Below are 21,050 nucleotides of genomic sequence, written 5' to 3' on the forward strand. Positions count from 1 at the left end.
AAATAATTTGAACATCTCTGACTTTGTCCTTGCTGTTGAGATGCCATGCAAGTCATTAACTTTTGCAACCTCATTTTCTGGATATCACTGTGGTCCTGTCAGGAACTGAGCCCCCACTTCTCTTCAAGCTAACCAGGACTATCAATTTGGTCTCCATACATTAACAACCACAGCTATAGCTTGGAAATACCTTGGAGAAGGAATATAACTTCAAGATTCATATCAGATAAGAGCTAAATAGATTGAATGAGAACTAAATACTTTTAGTCATCTGAGATGAACTAGATAATGGCACAATTTCACATAAAATGAAGGAGCAATACTTCTGCTGACTAAGTTTAGAAGCATTTGAAGACGACCGGTATAAAACAGCCACACTGACATTTACTCTGCAGGAGATGTGCTTAATTGATCAGTAAGTAGCCCAGTACCTATCTATGTTCAGGCTGACTTAAGCAGGTAACTTGAACAAAATTCCCCATCAATTCCAATAAAGCTTTGGTCCCACAGGTCAGGGCTGAGGCAAAATGGAGCGAGTGCTTTTGAGCCTGCCTGGTAGGCATTCAGGCCAGCCATGTCTGCAGGACACAGCACAGCTCCCGCCTCACCTGCCCCTCAGTGTGAGGGGATTCCCTTATGGATACTCACCGCCATGCCTTTATTCACATCTCTTACATAACGACATTGTAACTGGTGTGAGTGACAGGTTGGACAGTGGGGCGGCCTGTGAGGAGGCCGTGAGCTGCCCTGAGCCAGTCCCGGCCGGTTCCCACCGGCTCTGGCACTGAGGGGGCCCCAGAGGGGAAAACCACCACACGCCAGAGCCTGACCATCACGCCAAAACCTCCGTCAGCCAGAGAAGCGCCTGGATACAAGGGGTTAGGGAAATAAAATGGCGGCCGCAGAGGGCTGGAGACACTCTGTGGGGTTGTCCATGGCAAAGGGGGCAGGGACACCCCCAAGGGACCGCCTGCCTCAGTGCTGCTGCAGTTCTGTAACCTGCAGTGAGTGTGCAGCCAGCAGGGACTCGAGGGAAGGGCTGAATAAATATTTATGTAAGCAACTTCATAATTGTTTGTGGTGGTCTTGTTCCTCAGTATCCAAATCAGTGACGCGAAGTTTGTATTGACTGCCAAGAAAATAATAATTTTTAAAAAAAAAGAATTCTCTGACTCAAGCCTGTTTCGCCAACACCACAGAGGTAGCTTGCCACAACCTCTCCTGCAAGAGTACTATGCACCATTAAGGCACATCCCTGAGCGGAGCTGAAGGAAGTGCAGAATGCAAACTGTCACTCCCCTGGGAATGCTGAAGTTCAGACTTCAAAAACCAGCAGCCTCTTCCATTCAAATGTGTTCACTTCACTCACAGGCACGGACATTTTCACAGCAATATGAAAAACCGCTGTACTGTGGAGCGACAGGAAAATAAGAGGAAGAAGAAAGGGAAATGAAGAAGAAAATGAAACAAACCTTCTTTCACCACTCCCCTGTCTGTGAGAAAGATGCACCCAGCCATGCAGACACACAAGCCAGGACTTCTTCTTAAAAAAAATCTGCATGATACATGCTCAGATATTTACTTGCCTCTTACTGATAGGAGTTCAGTCAGCACTAAATACCTCCAGCTGGTTTCAAATTACAGCCAGGGGAAGTAGTACCATAAAATTCCTCACAGCCACCCAAACCATTACTCTATTTTCTTCCATGTGGGGTCACCACACCCCCTCTGGAAAGCATAGAGGTATGATACCACTGCAGGCATCTTCAGAGAGAGACTGACAATGGTGTATTATGAGGCTTGTTGTAACATCCTTTCAATATTCTTAAGGTCCAGTGATTTAGAGAAGAGGGTCTTTTGTGCCTCCTGTCAGTTCCAGGAAGCTCCCATCACTGGCATGGAGACTGCATATGGAAAAGAGCTGCTAAATAGACCAGTTAAAAGAATATAGGCCCAGTTTTGCTCCCACATTACTGAAAACCATGAATGCTGCAACTCTGTTGAGGTCAGAGGAATTGCACTGCTCTGATGTTGGGGGTGAGACACCCATACACCAGCTGTTACATTTCAAAGCCAGGGCTCCCTCTGTGATGGTCTCACAGGCTCTGCCTGAGATACAGCCCCCGAGGCCACCACAGCCAGAATGTCAGCATTCAAACAGCGGCAGCATGCATACAGGCAGAACCCACCCATCTAACCCGCAACAGCACTGGAGTAAACTTATGCTGCACAAAACAGAAAAGGTTTCTCGCCTCCAAAACTAGGCTAGACTTGAACTAGTGATGTGGAGAGCTAGTAACTCTTTCAGACATGAAGCGTTGACTTAATACCTTCCCCTTCTTTCACCAAAGGAAAGGAAAGCTTATGATCATAAAAGATCAAAGGTAAATAACCTGAGTAAAGCAGGCTATTTTTGACAAATTTATTTTTCCTGTGTATTTTAAACACCGTCTGCTTATTGCTTCTGTTTTGTGACTTTCCTTTTGATATAATCAACAGTGTAAGACCATACAGACAGTGGTTCCCTGACCTAGACTTTGTGAGTACTTCTTACAGAACATGCCCTCACACTTTTTCTTTACCCAGTCAGATTGTTAATACTTCCTTGTTCAGGAGATGGTCAGCGATTTCTTTTTTTTTTTTTTTTTAATTACAGTCATTCCAAATACTTGACATAAAATAAAAGATGAGAATGATAAAAGCCTTTACTTCAGTATTTAACAAACTGCTTGCATCATTATAAGGAATTAATGGAATGATATATTTATTCTGTTAAGAGACAAGTTCATTCGTAAGAGTTAACACTGCAGGAAGTATGATTCCACAACTACGTACATTTTGTAATGGGGTACTAAAACAGGTATCCTTACTATTTGCACTGCATATTTACACAGTAAATGAAATTGTGACTATCACTTAGTAGATACAGAAAAATCTCACATCCGAGTCTCACCTTGTTTACCTATTGTTTTGCGCCATGAGTATTAATCAGTTTATAGCACTTAAGAAAACAACATCACCTTGAAATCAAATGCAACAATGTCCGGATCAGATCTAATTGCTGGTAGCTGTAGGTCCTTTGAGTCCTGCTGCCTGCAAAACAACTCTTACAGGCCTTAGAAGCAAACAGGAAACCTGCAATACTTCCAGGCAGATAAGAACAGCTAACTCACAGAACAGGGATCGTCTCATTATTTGGAACATCTCAGAGTGTCTATGGCAGTCCAAGTACCACTGTGTCTCTCTCCAGCCACCCAAATCCTGCTCCTCTTTGTAAGAGTATTTGCAACTCAGTCCTTGGACTCCCCGTTACCCACTCATCCTTTAATACTTTGATGATGTTAACAATCAGAATAGTGATTTTTGCTACTTAGCAGCATTTCTCACTGAAAGCTGATTACACTCGTTTAGACAGGATATAAAAAGGTTTGAGATGAAACTACAGGCTTTGCAGGCAGTTTATCCTTCACTACACAGTTCTGGTATCGTTTTGGGCACATCTTTCTGTTCAGGTATCATCCCATCACTCTACAAACACCCCAGATTACAAGACAGCTGAAGAATAACAGAAGCAGCAGTAAAAAGACAACTCAGAGCAATGGTCTTAACCTACTGTGCAACAATTGGAAAAAAACCTGCAGTCTGTGTGTAAAACAGCACATGCCATCACTCACTTTCCTCAGCCAGGAGGTTTGCAGCTTCAGACTACCTGTGGACTCTTTGCAATTTATCATATTTCACAAGAAGAAACAGCATGTGATGCCCATGACTGGCAACTAAGGCATCTTTTACATCTCCCACAGGTTATATCTCCTACTTTCAAACAGAATGTATGGTCTGTTTTAATACTTTCTTGATGAAGAAAATAACTGAAAACGTCCCTCAGTCACAATTCTGTATCCTATGGCACATCAGCTTCATGACAAGCCCCCAAAATGCCTTTGACACCAAGAATCCTGTGCATACAAAACAACACTTCAGTCTGAATAATTAATACACCATCAGCTGGCCATGATTTTAGCAAGTGAGTGAATTTAATCCAATTACAGCAGGGGTGATGAGGTCAAGCTGACTCTTACTTAAGAATCACCAGCAAGACTGTCCTCAAAACATAAGACACTGCAGCTTGCTAGACTTATTTAGAGAGCTGACATACTGTAGTGAAGTTTAGCAATGCTCAGACTTGTTACAACAAAGGTAAGTGCCAAGAAACTGCTTTGTGCCAGCAAGCAGAAGAGGAAAGGGATTCAGCAAGAACACACTTTGTAAAGCACACTGTAATCCTAAGAACTTAATTGCCTTTGGCAAGAGCTGCATCCCATTGCTCTCTCAGAAGTCATTTTATCTGCAACTTGATGCTCACAGCTACAGCCATGAATGGAGTGGGGGAGGAGAAGAAACTGGGGAACCAGAGAGAGCGCTACAGCTACCAGTCTGTGTTTGCTGAACTACCAAAGCAAAATATATGAAATACTGGTACGTGCGAGGCCTGATCTGCACATCTGATGACTCTGGAGAGCTCTCATAGAAGCAAGTGAAGACTGACTCACATCCAGGCTCTTTAATCACCTACAGAGGCAAAAAAATTTGTTGTAGAGTTACACACCTGTAATTATACTTCAGTATTTATGTAGGAGTGGCCTCACTTCCAGACATTCTGAGTGAACCCACATAGGTCAGTGTAAATTTGAAGGTATAGCCAGAGTTCCTGTTTCCTTCCCCTCTCTCTGCTTATAATGCATCATTCACAAATATTTTACAATATGTTAACCCCAACTCATTGTTCCCACATAAATGGAAGACTCAAAGGTAAACAATGCACCCAGCCTCTTTAATTAAATAAGGAGTTTGGGGGAGGAGTTTCTGCAGACCCCTTTAAATCTTAAAGCCTGCCAACTGGATGAACAAAAGGTAGATTAGGCTCACATGATAAATCCCAGTAAACCTGAAAAGCCTTTGTTAATAAGTCACTAAGGGAATTTTTTTTTCCCCTAGAATTTCTGCTCACCAGAAGTGAGAGTTAAGATTATTCGAGCGGGTTTGGTTTCCAGCAGCATTAAATGGGTATATGCCTCATGGAGCTCTAATCTCCTCATTTCTATAGAGCTCAATTCTTCTTTCATTCCTACTGAAGGAGAACCAGTTATTTCTAGCTTTTATATAGGGAGCAGCTGCTGAAACTTCAGAGGCAAAAAAAAAGTTTATGAAATTAGTCAAGATTCCCAGGAAAATTAAACTGGAATTCTATATCAGCTTTAATAGCAACAGCAACAACAACAGAGGTACAAATGTATTTTCATTTCATTTTGGTATTTCTTTCATGTAGCAGGTTGCAAATGATCCTTTTAAGTTTCCATTCATAAGTTAACATTCAGTAGCTTGTTCACAGAGCCAAATGATGTTAGTCTGGCAATTAGTATACTCATCTGTTTGTAGAGAGGCTTAATGAAGACATCATTAGAGACAGACCTTGTTGTAGCACATTCAACAGACCCTTTACAGTTGCTCAGGAAAGACCTAGATTTTAGCAAAACCCACACTGTAATCACAGACAACATAGATAATATTTAAAGCTGTGATAAATTAAAAGGACACACACACACACAAACCCTCCAGAGTCCATCCTACCTGGATCATCTGGCTTCACTAGTGAATCCTTTTCAGCACTACAGATTAATCATATCTTCTCTGCATGCAGTGCTGAAATCCAAGCAGCATATGTAATCCTAATGTACATCATGGAAGCATTTCCATCAGTGAAGTGGATGAAGGCAGCTGTACAAGGCTTGCTAAGATCCTGTCTGCAACAGTGGATGCCACTGTTGTCATTCAGGCTCAGAAAAAGTTAAGTCCATTGCAACAGGTGTAGCAACATGTTTCTAGAGCAATGAGAGAAAGGACATCCTACTTTCCAATGGGAGGTTAAAAGTGAATAATTTAGCATCAAAGAGAGAAGAGGGTATTAACCAGCCAAGGAGGGGGAAAAAAATAATTACCTTTGTTACCTCCTAACTCATACCTGTGGAATAAAGTTTGGAAAGACTATTGAGTACAGCTCTAAACATAGCAAAAGCAAACAACTGCAGCATGTTTTAGTATGAACTTGACAAGCTTATGAAGGAGAGGAGATGAGTCTTTCTGCAAAAAAAGGATGAAACAGTCCAGGATCCCTTCCAGCCCATGCTCAGGCCTGAACCCAAACTACCTAAAAGAGTCCAACAACCACAGACTGTGGCTCCCAGTTCTCCAGAGTCTAACCAGAAATGTCAGCCATCTCCCTACATGGCTCTCAGAGCTTCTGAGCACACTTTCCCAATTTAGACATCCACAACTTTAACACACAGCATTTGGAGCAGTTCTGAACTCTATTTACATCTGCATTTTGTTTTAGGAGGGCTCTGAAAGTAATTTGTAGCTGTTGGTTTATAGTCTTTCTAATACAGCGTATTTGGCCTGCATAAGGGTATTGGTATGGATTTTGATTGACTGTAAAAATAGGATCATCGCCCAGAGGAAGTCCTAATGATCTTAAAGGAGGAGTCAGGGAGAACACAAAACAGACCAAAAACTGGTGAAAAATCATGCACCTCTTACATTTAACTTAAGCCAATGACAATGTGTAATCACTGCTTATTTCAGACTTTATAAATTCCCTTTCAACATTATACAGGCAAACTAACAGAACTTCACTTTATTTCCTTCATCCTCCTTTGCACCATGTAGCAAGGCAACTGAAGCTATGGAGAGATGCTTGCAACAGCAAAGGATCAGATTTCTAACTTCCTTTGCAGCAGACTTTTTAAGATTTCTCTACAAGACCAATAAAAACTGGGTCAGTGATATTAACTAGTGTAAGCCTCCCACATTTATATAAAATCCTAGCTGTGATGTGTATTAAACCAGGCATTTTCTTTCTGCTCATGTCTCTCTTAAAAGGTTAAATACCATTACTAGCACAGGACATGTTGCCTGTCCTTCTAGTGGCTGGTCCCCTCGTGAGAAACATTCTCCTACTATGACTAACAAAGTCACTCCAGTTACTGCTGGAGTTAAAACACTTGTCCTGTAGGGTTAGAATGCAAAATGCTAAGGATAAGCGTCACATAGGTATATTATGAAAATGTGTTACGTTGAGCACTACGTTACAAACTACAGTGCGCAAAGCGACTAGCTGCAGAAGGGTAGTATCAACTGAGGAACCAAAATGCTGTGGATACATGCCGGATGAAAATTAACTATTCATGCCATTTGACAGTTATTAGTAAATATAATTCTGGTTTAAAAACAGAAGGCTCCTAAAATGCACTCTTAGAGCTAGTTCCAGGAACATTTCAGCAAATATAAAGTCACACAGGAAGACACATACCATATTTGGCAAATAATAATGCAAGTCATTAGGAAAAAAAATAAAGACATGTGTGCAGGAAGTAGGGGGAGGGAGATAGTTATTCTGTTTGGGATTGAAAATGTGAGAGGAATTACTCCTTCCCTTACAGCTTCACTGACAGAAATGGTATTTCCAGCACTCCACTAAGAGGTGGTATAATTTTGGAGGGTCTCAGTGGGGAACACACCTTCCACATGTCGTATAACTCCATGCTTACCCTCCACAGGGTTCAATGCTTGGAAACCCTCAGAAGTAAGGTATGTGGAACCAGGTATTTGCACTCATCCTCTCAGCCATTCCCTTTGTAGAGAGCATAATCTAGGCTTCAACACACTTTTGAGTCTACTTCCTGGCTCTGGGAGAAGTATTCCTATGGATTTACTCTGCAGAAGACAAGGCTGGGGCTGAAAAGTATTTTTAAGCTGTAGGAGAAGGAAAGGATTCTGTCTTTTCATCCCTGGTCTCCAGCCCCTGCTAGTCTGCCATGCCACTCCCTTCCAGTCTGAGTGCAGGGAGCGGTGCCAGGCCAGAGCCCAGATGTGCACATACAGGAAAGAGGATTAAATGGCAAAGAATCCCAAAAAGCATATTGCTCTGTAGCGTGAAGGCAGCATGCAGAGAAGCGATTTCACCTCCTCCTTCCCCCACCCCAGTTAATGATTTTAAGCATTCATCTTCCCCCATCCTTATGCAGTATGTTTAAATGGTGTCACCAGGATTTATCCTTCTCTGAGACCCTAAGTGTGTTGTGCAACGTGGTACAAATTACTCTGAGAACAGCAGAAGTTAAAAAAAAAGAAAAGAAAAGAAAAGAAAAGAAAAGAAAAAACCCACATACATTTGTCTGAAACATAAAAGACGTAGATGCGCAGTGAAGGAACATTTCTGCATGTGCCTCCACACATGCACCCTTACATTTGAAAGGCTCAGAAGTCCAAGGGAGAGCCAAAGAGATGATCATTACAGCCTAGCCTATAAATGCTTGTTCTTAGCAATCCTTTGCTACCTGCCAACAGAGAACAATAAAACTACAACAAATCACACATAAAAGATGACAAGTACTTACTACCAGGTTTGCCTGCTCTCGGATTAACGCACCCTGGGAGGGGAGCCGTCGGTGAGCACCTCTCCCTACAGGAGCCCAGCTGACGCTTTTCCAGGGGCAGGGACGGGAGCTGGGTCGAGGCACCCGCAGGAAACCCGCGGCTCCGCTGCTCCAAGCCCGGCATGTGCCCGCAGCCCGCACCGCTGGGCTGCCCCGCTGCAGCGCGGCTGCCTCGTCCCTCCGCAGAGGCAGGTTTCCCTCCTCCTCCTCCTCCTCCTCCTCCGCCTACTCCACCTCCCCCGCCGGAGGATGCCCCGGTACCCCCCTACCCGTGCCCGCCCCCGGGCTTACCTCCGCGACCCGGAGCGCAGCCGGCACGGAAAGCCTCGCCGCTCCGGGGAGCGCTGCCGGAGCCGCCCCGCCGCCGAGCTCCCCCAGCCCAGACCCGCACCGGCGCCTCCGGCCCCGGCCCCGGCCCCAGCCCCAGCCCACCTGCCGCTCGGCTCGGCTCGGCTCGCAGCCGCCTGCCCCAGGCACTCGGGGAGCGGGGGAAAGCGCGGAGCCCGCGGGGGGAAGCGGTGCCCGGCGGCGATACTCACTGCGGTCGGCGCGGCTCCCTTTAACTCCTTCCCTGCCCCGCCAGCGCGGGCTGGCGGCCGCCTCGGAGCCTTATTAGGCAGCGGCCGCGGGGCTGGGGGGAGCCCCGGGGCCGCCACTGCGGGCGGCGGTGGGGAGGGGTCGCCCCACCCCGGGCACACCCCAGCCCCGCCCCTGTTGAGTGCGGCTCGCACAGGTGGGGCGACTAGGTATGGGGTCCCGTATGGGGGAGCGTATCAGGAGCGTATAGGGGGGCATACGGGTGCTCTGAGACGCGCACAGGAGAGCGTATAGGGTTGTGGGGGCTGTATGAGGTGCATATGGGGGGTGTAGGCAGTGCGCGTATGGGGAAGCTTAGAGGGGGGCGTTTATGGGCTTGCGTGGGACGCGCGTGAAATACGTACGATCGGATGCATAGGTGTTTTCTGGGGCGAGCTTGCATATAGGGGAAGCGCATAGAGGACGTATGCGAGGGTCTGTATGGGACTTGGGTAGGATGCCTAAGGGGGGTGTGTACAGGGGTATGCGTATGAGTATGTATGGAGAGGGTAGGGGTCTGTCTGGAGCTGCAGCCCTGCCACCCGCTACCCCGATCCCAGCAATGGGGCACTCTCTCAGGCACCCAGGGGACTCAGGGCTGCCCTCGGCCTCCCCCCCGCCCACCCCCAGAGCCTGGCTAGGGCTAGTGTACTGGCACATCTGCCTAGGGACATCCAAATCTGGAGCAGGGGATTTACTTTAATAAACCATTTACAGTTAATTGTGTTAAGTGCTAAAGTAGTGTAGGAGAAAGAGCAAATGAGAAATGGGGACAAACTGAATCCTCTTCAATACTGACACATTAGAACTGCTGTTTTATAATGTGGAACTAGAGATCCTGAAGGGGAGGGGTGGGGAAATCCAGGTACATTGCAAACCTAAAGCCTTTTTACTCTAGTACTTTTAAAAGCTTTTATTTACACGTTTAAAAAAAAAACCCAAACAACTGACTTTTTATCTGAAATAGATTTATAGCCAGATCATAAACACACATGGGGATAGACACACCAAAGCCCAGGTTCTATGGATTAAAGCCTTTCCTTTCTGTCATCTTTCATTCTTCTGTGTTGCAATCAGATTACTGCTAGGTATCTTAAAAAGTGGTTCTGAACTGCTACAGAAAAGGGAAAGAACAAGCTGCAGAGAACTTGCCTCCTCGCCAGGCTCTAAAATACCTCTAGGGGTGATGGAGCAAACCACAGTCCAGGCTCTAATTCTTTTTCTCCCCTCACTCTGTTTCTGCTCAACAGCAGTCAACTCAGAAAAACGTGGCCAAGATAAGCAAGTCACAGCAAAGCTGCACTTTGCTGCAGCAATATCAGGACTTTGCAGAGACCTCAATGTTTTTCATTTCAATTCTGAGGTGAATTTTTCAGCCATTGATGGACGATGTGTCCTACAACCCAAGTAGGCTGTACAAGGAGGCAGTGCAAGATGCTGCCTTTTCCTGGTACATGGTTTGTCTTACTGAGCACAAGCCTCTGCAAAGGATGAGAGCAGTTACCAGTATAATAAGTCCATGCAAAGTTGTAGCCATCCCTTTTGACTCTTTCTCTTCCAAATGTGGTACAAACTTGAGTGAACTAGTTGGAATTGCTGCTGCCTTTTCAAGAAGAAGCTGTCTGCTGGCAGTGATGCTTTTCTCACTCCTAATTCCCTTAGATAGACTATCTGTTAGGAGCACAAGATGCTTTTCCTGTTTCAAAGGCTCTGGAGCTTTGAAAAAAGTTAAATAGAGACTTTTTTTTTTTTTTTTTTTTTTTTCCCCTTAAACCTGAATCACTGAAATGGGAGACCTAAAGAAAAGTGACTTTATTTTCAAAGGTTCTGAATACCTCAATTCTCACTGGCTCTGTTGAAACTCCATCTTCAGGTTTTCTTTTCTGTGAAGTCACAATGAAGCTTCAAGGAAATTTTAAGAATATCTGTAAAGTACACTTATGAGTTGGTACAAATAAATTTTAAAGACAGCTATTAGCCAGTTTACTTCACAGGTAGTCTGGTGCCAGATAACACCCTTCATAGCATTAGCATTCAACTGTACATACATACTATGCTACTTACATGTAGCCAGGCTGCTACTCCTAAGCTTTTTCCTTCTCAGTGCGTGGTGGTGGCATATTCTGGACTGTACAGATGTGTTTCCCCTTAGTTCAAAACAAATGGACATACATCCCTAATCTCTGCTGAAGTGCATGACTCTCTGTCTATAGCTGATTTCAAAGGGCAGTGCGCGCACACGGAATCCAACAGCTACATACCCACTGACGCATGAGCTGTTAACAGAAAGATGCTTGTTATATCAACATTTTCTATCTACAGATAAATGGGGTTTTTGGCATTAGAACACAGAAAGAATATGAAACCCTAACGTAACCACACAGAGCCTGGCACGAGCTTGCTTTGACCTTCTCCATGCCACAGCTGACCAAAGTCTGCACTGGCAACACCTTCTGGGAAAGAGTTTTCTTCTCAACATTTTAAAGTGTTCATTCCAAGAAGATGCTGCTCTGCATCATGTTTATGCTTTTCTTTGCTGATTTCTAGCCTAGACTTCATGAAACTCCTTTCTTGTAAATGTTCTCATGTCTTACCATTTGGGAATTGCTGCTCTAGACAATCTTGTAATAGCATCACCGTCTCTGCTTTCAATTTAAAATGATTGCTCAGGCCTTAAACACTCACAAAGAACACAGCCCAGTGTTGCCAGTGAACCCACATCTGCCTTCAGCTGAGAGGGAGGAGTAGGAGACACTTGAATTGGGATGAAAGCCACTGAGCTCCATAAGGAGAGCAGACGGTGCCCCTGCTGGGTTTCAAGGGATTGACTCATTCTTAGCAGAGCTCACATATTTCTCTCTCTTTTTTTTTTCCTGTTTTTTTTTTTTTTTGGTTACACAAGTCAGATCAAGAAGCGGGGAGGGGGGGGGGGGGAGGTGAGGGATCTCCCATCCTAGTAGAAGCCAGTATGACATAACACTTTGCGTCCAGTCACAGTTTCTCCCCAGAGTCCTTGCGAGGACCATTTATCTTCTAGTTGGGCCTTTGTCCTAAGAGCCCTCTAAGATTCTGGAAGTCCATAGTACCACTTCTTTAGATGCTGATCCTAAATCAGAATAAGCTCAAGATAATGAATGTTCAGATATGGCATTTAATGAATGCTGCTGGCTAGAATAATCCTGTGCATTCTTAACTGGCTGCTTGAGGGTTTTTTTAATTGTAAACATCCTTCACACAGCTGCTCCGGGGACATGTTTAGGAAACAGTGGCTGGCTGCGTTTAAAAGATTTCAACTCATCTTGACCTACATTTAGATTTTTGTAGCTTACAAGCCACGGACTGTAACCAGCAAAACCCTCAGAGAGCTTATATAGCTTCTGTAGGGCAAGGCACAGGAAACAAATGAAGGATGAAGTTGCCCAGCTGAAGTGTTTGGAAAAGTGAGTTACTGAAGCTGAACTATAGGGTTCAGATGATTATCAGGTGATTAGGAGTACAAGGAGCAGAGCTGCATAAAAGGAGTAAAGATAACCTCTCCTTTTGCCTTGTGCTTTCTTCCTGTTTCATTCTCTCAGTTGCAATCTTTCTGTAAAATCTTCTAGGCTCCTTTCAGGATAAAGTTCAGAAGGTGCCTAAACACAATTGCACTTTTATGCGTGCTCCCTTCTCACTTAAACTTCTGCTCCAGAAATTGCTCGAGTATAGGGCTTGTTCTTGATACGATCCCTTATTAAGCAGGGAAACTGGTAGAATCAGATGCTTAGGAAGTAACTTTGTTGGGAAAGAACACATTCATCCATTTCCCAGAGCTAATTCTTTCTTTTCTCTTTCTGGCATGTGAGTGCCTGTTTTTGCAGAATGTAAGCACTCATTTTAAAAAGCAATGCAGTTTCAAGCCTCTTGAGATCAAAAGGTAATCTTCTAAAAGTAAGCCACTATAATATCGTCCTACATCTGCAGGCAGACTAAATTATCATCCCCCATCCTGCTTGTGTCTTTGCTGACCATGAACATAGAAAGCATAGAGAAGCCTGCGAGTTTTGCTGCAAATGGAGATTGAATAGTTAAGGAGGGAGGAAACCGAGAGGTCAGACACAATGTAGTACTAACATTGACATATAACATTTAGGCCAGCATTAGTTCACTTACCTCAGGAGCAAGAAAAATTAATTAGATGCGTCAGCAAAAGACCACATAGGCAGTTTATGTGTATCTGGTAACACGTACAGGTATCTGAGTCTTTACACTTTTAGGTTTGTTGGATAAAGGCAACAGGGCTGTAAGCATTTGGCTGTTGGGGAAATTATGGATTTGGAAACTCAGCAGCTGTTTTAACCTCTTGTATTTAGAGGTTAGAATAATGTATAAGCTAGAGGCATAAACAAGGAAAAGCAAGCAATTTCACTGATTTTAATAGCAGCTAAAATGTACAACTTGTGTTTCAAACTAAAAAACTGTTCAGACTAGCAGACCAAATATTTGGTTGGACTGCAAAAATTCTGCGCCATCATTTTTCTAAAGCCACTGGTGGTGGCAGAGAACTTTCACTTTCATATATTAAAGCATTAAAAGCATTAACTACTTCTGACTGTTGCTGAATGAAATCCATCAGCAGAGTACTATTGGTTTTCATGCGAGTCAAGTGATGGAGAAAGGGAGTGGTTACTCTGTTATACAAAAAGGCATTGAGAAACAAGTACCCACTGAGGCCTAGATTGACCCTACAAATGAATGGATAATTATAAAAACAATCAACAGAAAGACAATATTGCCACTCTGCATCATGCAGTTAGCTTTATCCTTTTCTTCATGAAGTGGAAACAGATAGTACCTGCACATGTGGGGAAGACACAGCTTTTTGCCCTGAAGCCCTCACTTCAGCAGAACTAAATTCAAATTGACGGGGGGTGGGGTGAGATGAATCAGAGGCTGGAAAAATTCAGCAAACCTGCTTATTAACCATTTCTACCAGAGCATGCTTACGTTCTGCTCAAGTAAGAGCCAAGAACTAGAAAGCTTCCGTTACATATGCAGTTAGTGCCCATTTCCACTCCGTACAGAGACCAGCTAAGCTAGCTACAGAGTATAATTTACTTTTATTACAACCTTCAGTCTCTAATTTCAATTCCTAGCCTAAAGAAAGAAGTATTGGTAATGGGTACATGGCTACAGCGTGATTACAGAGAGGCACAATATTCTTGCCTTTTTTTTTTTTTTTCCTTTCTTCTTTTTTTTTTTTTTTTTTAAATAATACAAAGCCTAAGAGTGCCATGCAAATAGTCTAACTCTTGGGAATGAAAGGTAAGAACAATGTGATAGAAAAAACTGGTGGTAAGTCTCATGTAACACAAATTTTTTACCCTGAAGAAGTAAACATGATAAATTGAGAAGGTTGCCTAATTCATGGCAATAAAGTTGTTATTTGACAAACCTCAGATTAGGTAACTTCAACAGTTATAGGAGAGTAACATAGCATTTGTAATTAAAAGTATTTGCCAGGAAATTCTGTTGCAATTATCAACCAATACTCAAACAGTGGAAATGCAAGAGGATATTATTGTTATCTGGAAATGCAATACATGCCTGACCATGCTCCAGTGCATGTTTGGGACTGCCAACCACCCATAGCAGGAGTTCCACATAAATATTTCACCATCTATACTTTGGAAGCCAGCCCCAATTACACTGTAGATATACCTAGGCTTCTGGATTTATATATAGCTAGACCTCTATTGCAGAGCAGGTGAAAACATGCAACTTGTGGAGGGTAATACTTCACACAGGATTTCCCAGACACTTCCAAAACAACTGTATTTGCACATCATTCATATATGGCACAGGCATCTGAAGATATCATACAGATGTAGCTAGTACAGTTTACAGATCTAGGGAGAGAGAAAATGTATTTTTTACTTGTCCCCTTCTTTTTGCCTGAGAGAAAAAACCATTTATTCTTACCAAACATAAGGAGAGAAACCAATCCTGCTATATCAGTGCCCTGGCTGAGAGTATTGTCAGCAAATTCCATCTAGACTAAAAACTTTAAGTCCCTGTGGTGTGTCAAATTTCTGAGACTTTAAGTTAAAAATGAGTTTGAACAGATTAACTAGCTGGGACTTGAAGATAAAGCTGGCCTCTCTGAAAGAAATGTGTTATACACAGTGTTAAGTGTGCTTCATTCCTCTTTGATTCAAAGGATGTAAAGGAGTTTTGTGAAAAGAGTCTTCAATAGGGTCTTTTCCTTTTAAAACTGTGGAAGAGTTCCAGCCAGCCTGTAGCATTGGCTTGAACTTTGTTTTTCTCCAGAGCAAGAACCCTTCAGTTTTCAGTGGCTTCCACATTTTTTTCCTCCTCCTTTTGCAAAATATGCCAGTGAAGTCAAGTGGGTTGTATTAACTTAACATTTTTCCAAACATTCACACTTAGGACCAAAAAAGGGAATATTTAATAAACATAACCAGGAATATGTTGGAATGTTGATCTTCTGATGATCATAAGAATTTTCAGTCATAAGGTCTAATTAAATATCCCAAGTTGGAAATGCTTCCAGTGACTGTTACGTCTCCTTGTTATCTGGTCAAACATTTTTAAGTCAGCCCAAGTGGCTTCTGTGCCAAAGTGATATTTTTAATGTGAAAAACACACATGTACAAGAGACTGCATTAAAATTCACCCAGGCTAGTGACATTTTGGCATCTCAAATTTAATCTGAGAGCATCAAACTATCTTTATGCACAGGGGGCTAACTGGCAATGAAACAGCTCTGCAATGGTAATAATATGTGTTTGTTTATAACAAAATTTTTTAGTCTAAGAAAAAAATTGTCTGCGTGGTCTAGTATGGGAATTTGGACTACCATTGCTGACATTCTTGAATTTTGATGGAATGGGATTAAAGAGAAATAAAGACATAATGTAAGAGTTTTCCAAAAGTACCATGCGATGTTGTTATCCAAGAATAAAGCATTTTTGCCAAGATTAGGTAAGGAAAACAAAAATGAAACCCAGAGATAACAAATGACTAATTAACCACTTCTGATTAGGAGCAATAGAATTCCAGTAGCCCTCATATAATCAGAGCTGCTTTGTATTAACTGATAAAAAAACCCAAAACATTTTAAGAGACAATCAGTGACCTAAGGAGCATCTCATATAAGTAGACAAGTCAGACAAAGGAAGATCATTGTTTTAGAATTAGGGAACTGAGGCACAGAATAATTGTCTTGTTTGCAGCCAGTCTGTGGTAGGACGGTAATTGAACACAGATCTCCTTACCACATGCACATTCTCTATCTATATTCCAACTGGTCAGCTGAGACAGCCTTTCATTACTGCTCTGTCAACATACCAAGAATTACACAAGACCATGAACGTTTCATACGTTTGCTTCAAATCCACTTCTCCCACTACAGCATTTAAAAGCATGTAGCCAGTAAGCAAATACTTACATAGACACAATAAGTTCTCAAACCCAGAGAGCAGGTTGGAAGCTTACAGTCCATCTGAAGACTCCCCCCCCTGCAAAATTCCCACTGACTTTCTATTTTGGACTCCAGCTTCCTTTTGCAGGATCAAGTTTTTCTGTAAAAGGTCTTTAAAAAAATTTCCAGCTTTTCTTCCTACAGCTAGAAGATGAAGCTTCATTTATTTTAAGCCAAAATCTGCCATCTTACAGCATTCTTACTGTACCTTCCCTTGTACAGTGAATGACACTCACCTGTCCAAACACAGTAAATAGTATCATTCATTGAAAGAGTAAGACCATCATAGCACACCTAAAGGCAGAATATGCAATTCTCAGCTTTATCAGCAACCAGCAGAAGCCAGGAATTAATCCTATTTGTAACTGTCAATATAGTCTTTGGAGAAATTAAGCAAGGAAATAACTACAGGGAAGTTTTGGGAGACCAAAGAAAGTTACAGTCTGGCCACTTATCTGAGCTCATTGACTCCAGATGAAAGAGGCAATTCACAGTCAAACTCCACTTCTAGGCTGTAACACAAGGGGGACACAAGGTATTCTCCAGCTCCTTCCAAAGGGAAGTCTTGTCTTTTATAGACCTGTGAAAATGCCTCACCCAGTGGGGTTTCACAGGCCTCCTGCAGTACAAATAACCGATTGCCCAAAGTCAGGCCATTTGCTTTACTAAACACAACCTTCTCCAAAGCATTTTTATGTTACACATTTGTGTATTCATATATATCTTAAGCTACTGGGAATGGGGGAGGAGAACTAAGTGTGAAGGCCTCCGTTTGCTCACAGGACGAACAAGCGGCTATTTAAGAACTTTGGCACACGGGCAGCGACATAAACAGCATTTCAGATGCTTAAAATGAGGAATAATGATAATAATAATGAGTAAAGGCAATAGAGAACATTTTGGTCCGCGCTTCTCTTTGCTTGAAATCTAGAATTCGTTTTATCTTACTTTCCATGACAGGAAGCTTAGTCAGCACAAGGGAAATTTTACCAGTTAGGAAACAAATCTGTGATTCCTTAGAAACATGGGGGTGCCAAATCAGTATTTGTTACCCTCACGGCCTTTGGCGTAATGCTGCAGGTACAAGCGTTAACAGAGGGATACTATAGGATATAGGGTTCACCTACGTCGCACTACGAAGAAAGAGCTGTGGGCAGAGAGCCTGCCAGCGTAGCTTGGCGCTGACGATGGTGCAGCCACGTTAGCACAGCTCGGTGCCACCGACCTGGTACTTGCCAGAGTAGCACAACCACCGTGCAGTAAGCAGTGCGTAACAGCAAGACCCTAAATGGCATCTCTAAAGAGGTGACTTAAGCTACTACATGGCATCTCTAAAGAGATGAGTTAAGCTACAAAATAATTACTAATACTCTTTTAAAATTAATTGTGTTCATTTTGAAGACTCAGCTTTTGCTGGTGTCCACGGACACATTCAGATTCTTTCAAGTCATGCTAGTTCTCTGATCCCAGCGTGTCGTGTGGCAGGGAGTTCCATAATCTAGCCTCATGCTGAGAAAATATACTTTAAACAAATATTGGCTACTGGCTGTCCAATACAGCTTATAAGAAAAAGAAATGGAAGAGTAATTTGTGCTGGCTTAAATTTTGCTTCTTACAAAAACATCCTGCCCCCTTCTTCCATTCCCTCCCCAAGGAAGGTTAAGGGATGCCTAGAATCTGGGTGCAGGGCTGAGAACTACACGAGACATGTTCTTGTTCCCTTTTTGCGATTGCAAAGCAATGAGTAAATTACAATGGTCACATTCCTTATTAGTAAATACACAATTAATACATCCTTCTGCTGTCAGCATCTTACACCACAGAGGAGGCAGGTCTAAAGTATAACTTCAAAAAAAGTATAACTGTTTGCCATGGCTCCAAGGCATTAAGGTAGTACAAACTACAATATTCCTGCAGGCAACCCCTCGTGTAGAAGGGAGGGAGACCGTGTTTAACAGTGCCCTCTCGTGACTGATGGAATAAAAAAACCCTGGTTACAAACCAGGTGGTCTGCTGCATGTGGCGTGTTACATCGGCAGAGTGCTTTCAAGAAGATGTAGGGCAGCGTGCAGGTGAGCTAGTTTTCATTAGGGGTAGAAAATTAATTAACTATACACTAAACAAAATCGTTCCTTGTCTAGACAACTTCCAAAGCAGCAACGGGCTGACAGAAGGGATCGGTGAGCTCCATCTACCAGAAAATAGCAATGATCAGAGCTTGCTACATGACAATTATTATTATACTGTTAGAAATTGCAGAGGACACAGTTGCATTTTTAATGTGACACCTAGGAAACGTCTTTTTTGGGACTAATGAGCTACTTCGCATGCCTGCTAGCCTGGCACAACACCATCGGCATACGCACAACTGATTTTTCATTCCTGGAGTTAGACCTTCTCCTCCATCTTCAGAGGAAGGGCTCCCTTCTCTGCTAGCAGCAGAACAGGGCTCCCCAAGGAGAAGGAAAGTAGATGAAAAGCAGATGACTCTGCCACGTGTTCACCCTTAAGCTAAGTACAGAATGACTTTAGAGCGTCCCCGAACTTTTGGGCAGAAAATGGGGAGAGGCTGAGCACAAAAAGGAGTAACAGCCCAGAGATACACATAGTACCAAAAAGAAATGCAACTACTTTTTTTCTCAGCTCTTTCTCTGTTTGTCTTCCTGGTCCCATCCCACGTGCTCTGTGTAAAATAGAACATATCTGCTTGCTCACAGCACTGCTCTTCTAGTACAGTGTCACTATGAATTGCACTTCCAGGGCAGCTTCGTAATACCAGTTATGTTCTTCCTTTCACCCATGTTAGGAAAAGAGTCTCTTAAAAATAGCTTGATTGTCTTCCTTGCAGCAGAGAATCTGCAGACATCAAAGTTGGCATCTCTGATCTCTGCAGCCCTGCAGTGAAACATTGGGTATTCAAGTCACCTCTGATCAAAAGAACTACTTTTGTCACAGGCTGCTTTATGCCCTTGTAGTTCCTAAATTTTTGGCAGCCAAATCCAAGTGAGTACACTTACAGTAAACACTTTGTTTTCACACAGCATTTATGCAGCTTGCTGTCTGTTCCAAGCTGTGCCAGCTCTGCAGGCTGCCCATCCCAGCCTCTGTAGCTGATCCCCAGCCCAGCATCAGGACAATCTGATCCTTGTCACACTCTAGTGTTAGCTCCTCCTGTGCATCACAGGATGCATCGCTGTTTTTTGGCAGATAAGCAGACTAATTACCTGGGCACCAGACTTATAAAGCTTGGGTTGCTGTTTATTTGTATTTCTTGACCAACTGCAATTTCAGATTCTAGGGTTTTTTTCCTGCAGAGGGAAAATTTATAAGAGATCTTTACTGTATGGATTCTTTAATCTCAGACTACATGTGCGTTCTTGCAGCAGGCTTTCAGAGCACTTATAGTTCCCTCTCCTTTATCCAACTTCTAACTTTCATGAAACTTGTAGTAGCTTAATTATCTTGTTGTTCCCCCACTTCTGTCAAATTAGCTTGAAATCAGACAATGAGTTCAAAAGCCATTAAGGGGACACAGACAGATACCAGGATCATATAAGCCTCATTTCCTTAACAAACTAAAGTAACAATTCAGATGGTGTCTGGTTCTCGTTGCTCACAGTCTAGACAAAACAGGCATACACAGGGCAGGCAGGGTATTAGAGCTCAAATTTATTTTTATCTTTACTCCGTCTTCACAGAAAAGAAATTGTAACTTCACAATAAAAATAATTTCAAGTGGTTTGGGGGACAGCTCAAGAGAATGGTTACAGAAGTAGCAGCTTTTCATTTTTATGTTTTCACATTTATTCCAGCATAGGACAATGCCGATCAAACATCAGGAGTGTCTAAATGCAGTTCTCATTAGATGGATACCCACTGCAGACAGCACTGATTGTCAAAGCCATTTTGATTTTTAGAAGCGATCTCGAAATTGTCTTTTGGGGCTAAGCAATCTTCCCACTAGTTCCAGATTACGAGGAAGAAAACAGTACTGGGACATTAAAAAGTAAATATTATATAAAAGTTGCAAATAGATCAATAGGTCTATGTGTGGTGGCAGGACATGAGCAGTAACCTGCAAACTAATGCTGAGTTTGAAATGGGGGAAAAAAAAAGAGGGAGAAAAACAGCCACAGGAGTAGCTTTAAAGTACACTCCAATGTCACAGCTGAAGGACTCCATCATCAGAAATAAAAAAGGAACATAGATGGATATTGCTTTATAAGTGCTCATAAAAAATGGATGTGCAGTGAGACAGCTATAATAAGCTGAATGCTGTGAGTTAATCCATACTTTTTTTCACAAGAGCACTGAAGCTAATACATACTGGCATTAGCTTCGGTAATTACTCCATGCAGGTGCATACATTTGCTATGCCTGTAGCCAGCTTTGATGCTGCTCCAACACAAGCTGTTAGCTGGGAAAGGAAGGTGGCTGTGGGTAGGTACTTTGTACCTGGCATTCATTAAGACATTCAGTTTATATCCCTGCTGCAGGAGCTA

The 21,050-nt window shown here is 42.8% G+C and overlaps 1 protein-coding gene across 5 annotated transcripts in view; it reads right to left on the reverse strand.

Annotated features, from left to right (window-relative positions):
- The window catches only part of MYLK (myosin light chain kinase), a 222,486-nt gene extending 213,328 nt beyond the window's left edge, over nt 1–9,158 (reverse strand). For 2 of the 5 annotated variants that reach the window (XM_049803942.1, XM_049803933.1), the window contains exon 1: nt 8,454–8,688. In XM_049803942.1, coding sequence (XP_049659899.1) covers nt 8,454–8,616 — 163 coding nt within the window. In that variant the 5' untranslated portion in view covers nt 8,617–8,688. Of the gene's footprint in view, nt 1–8,453; nt 8,689–8,783; nt 8,872–8,924; nt 8,936–9,031 lie in introns of those variants that run through there. The other 3 variants (XM_049803960.1, XM_049803987.1, XM_049803977.1) reach the window with 3 other exon arrangements.
- Between the last annotated feature and the right edge of the window lie 11,892 nt (nt 9,159–21,050).

This window comes from Accipiter gentilis, chromosome 1 (genome assembly GCF_929443795.1).
Source record: "Accipiter gentilis chromosome 1, bAccGen1.1, whole genome shotgun sequence".
Lineage (NCBI taxonomy): Eukaryota > Metazoa > Chordata > Aves > Accipitriformes > Accipitridae > Astur > Astur gentilis.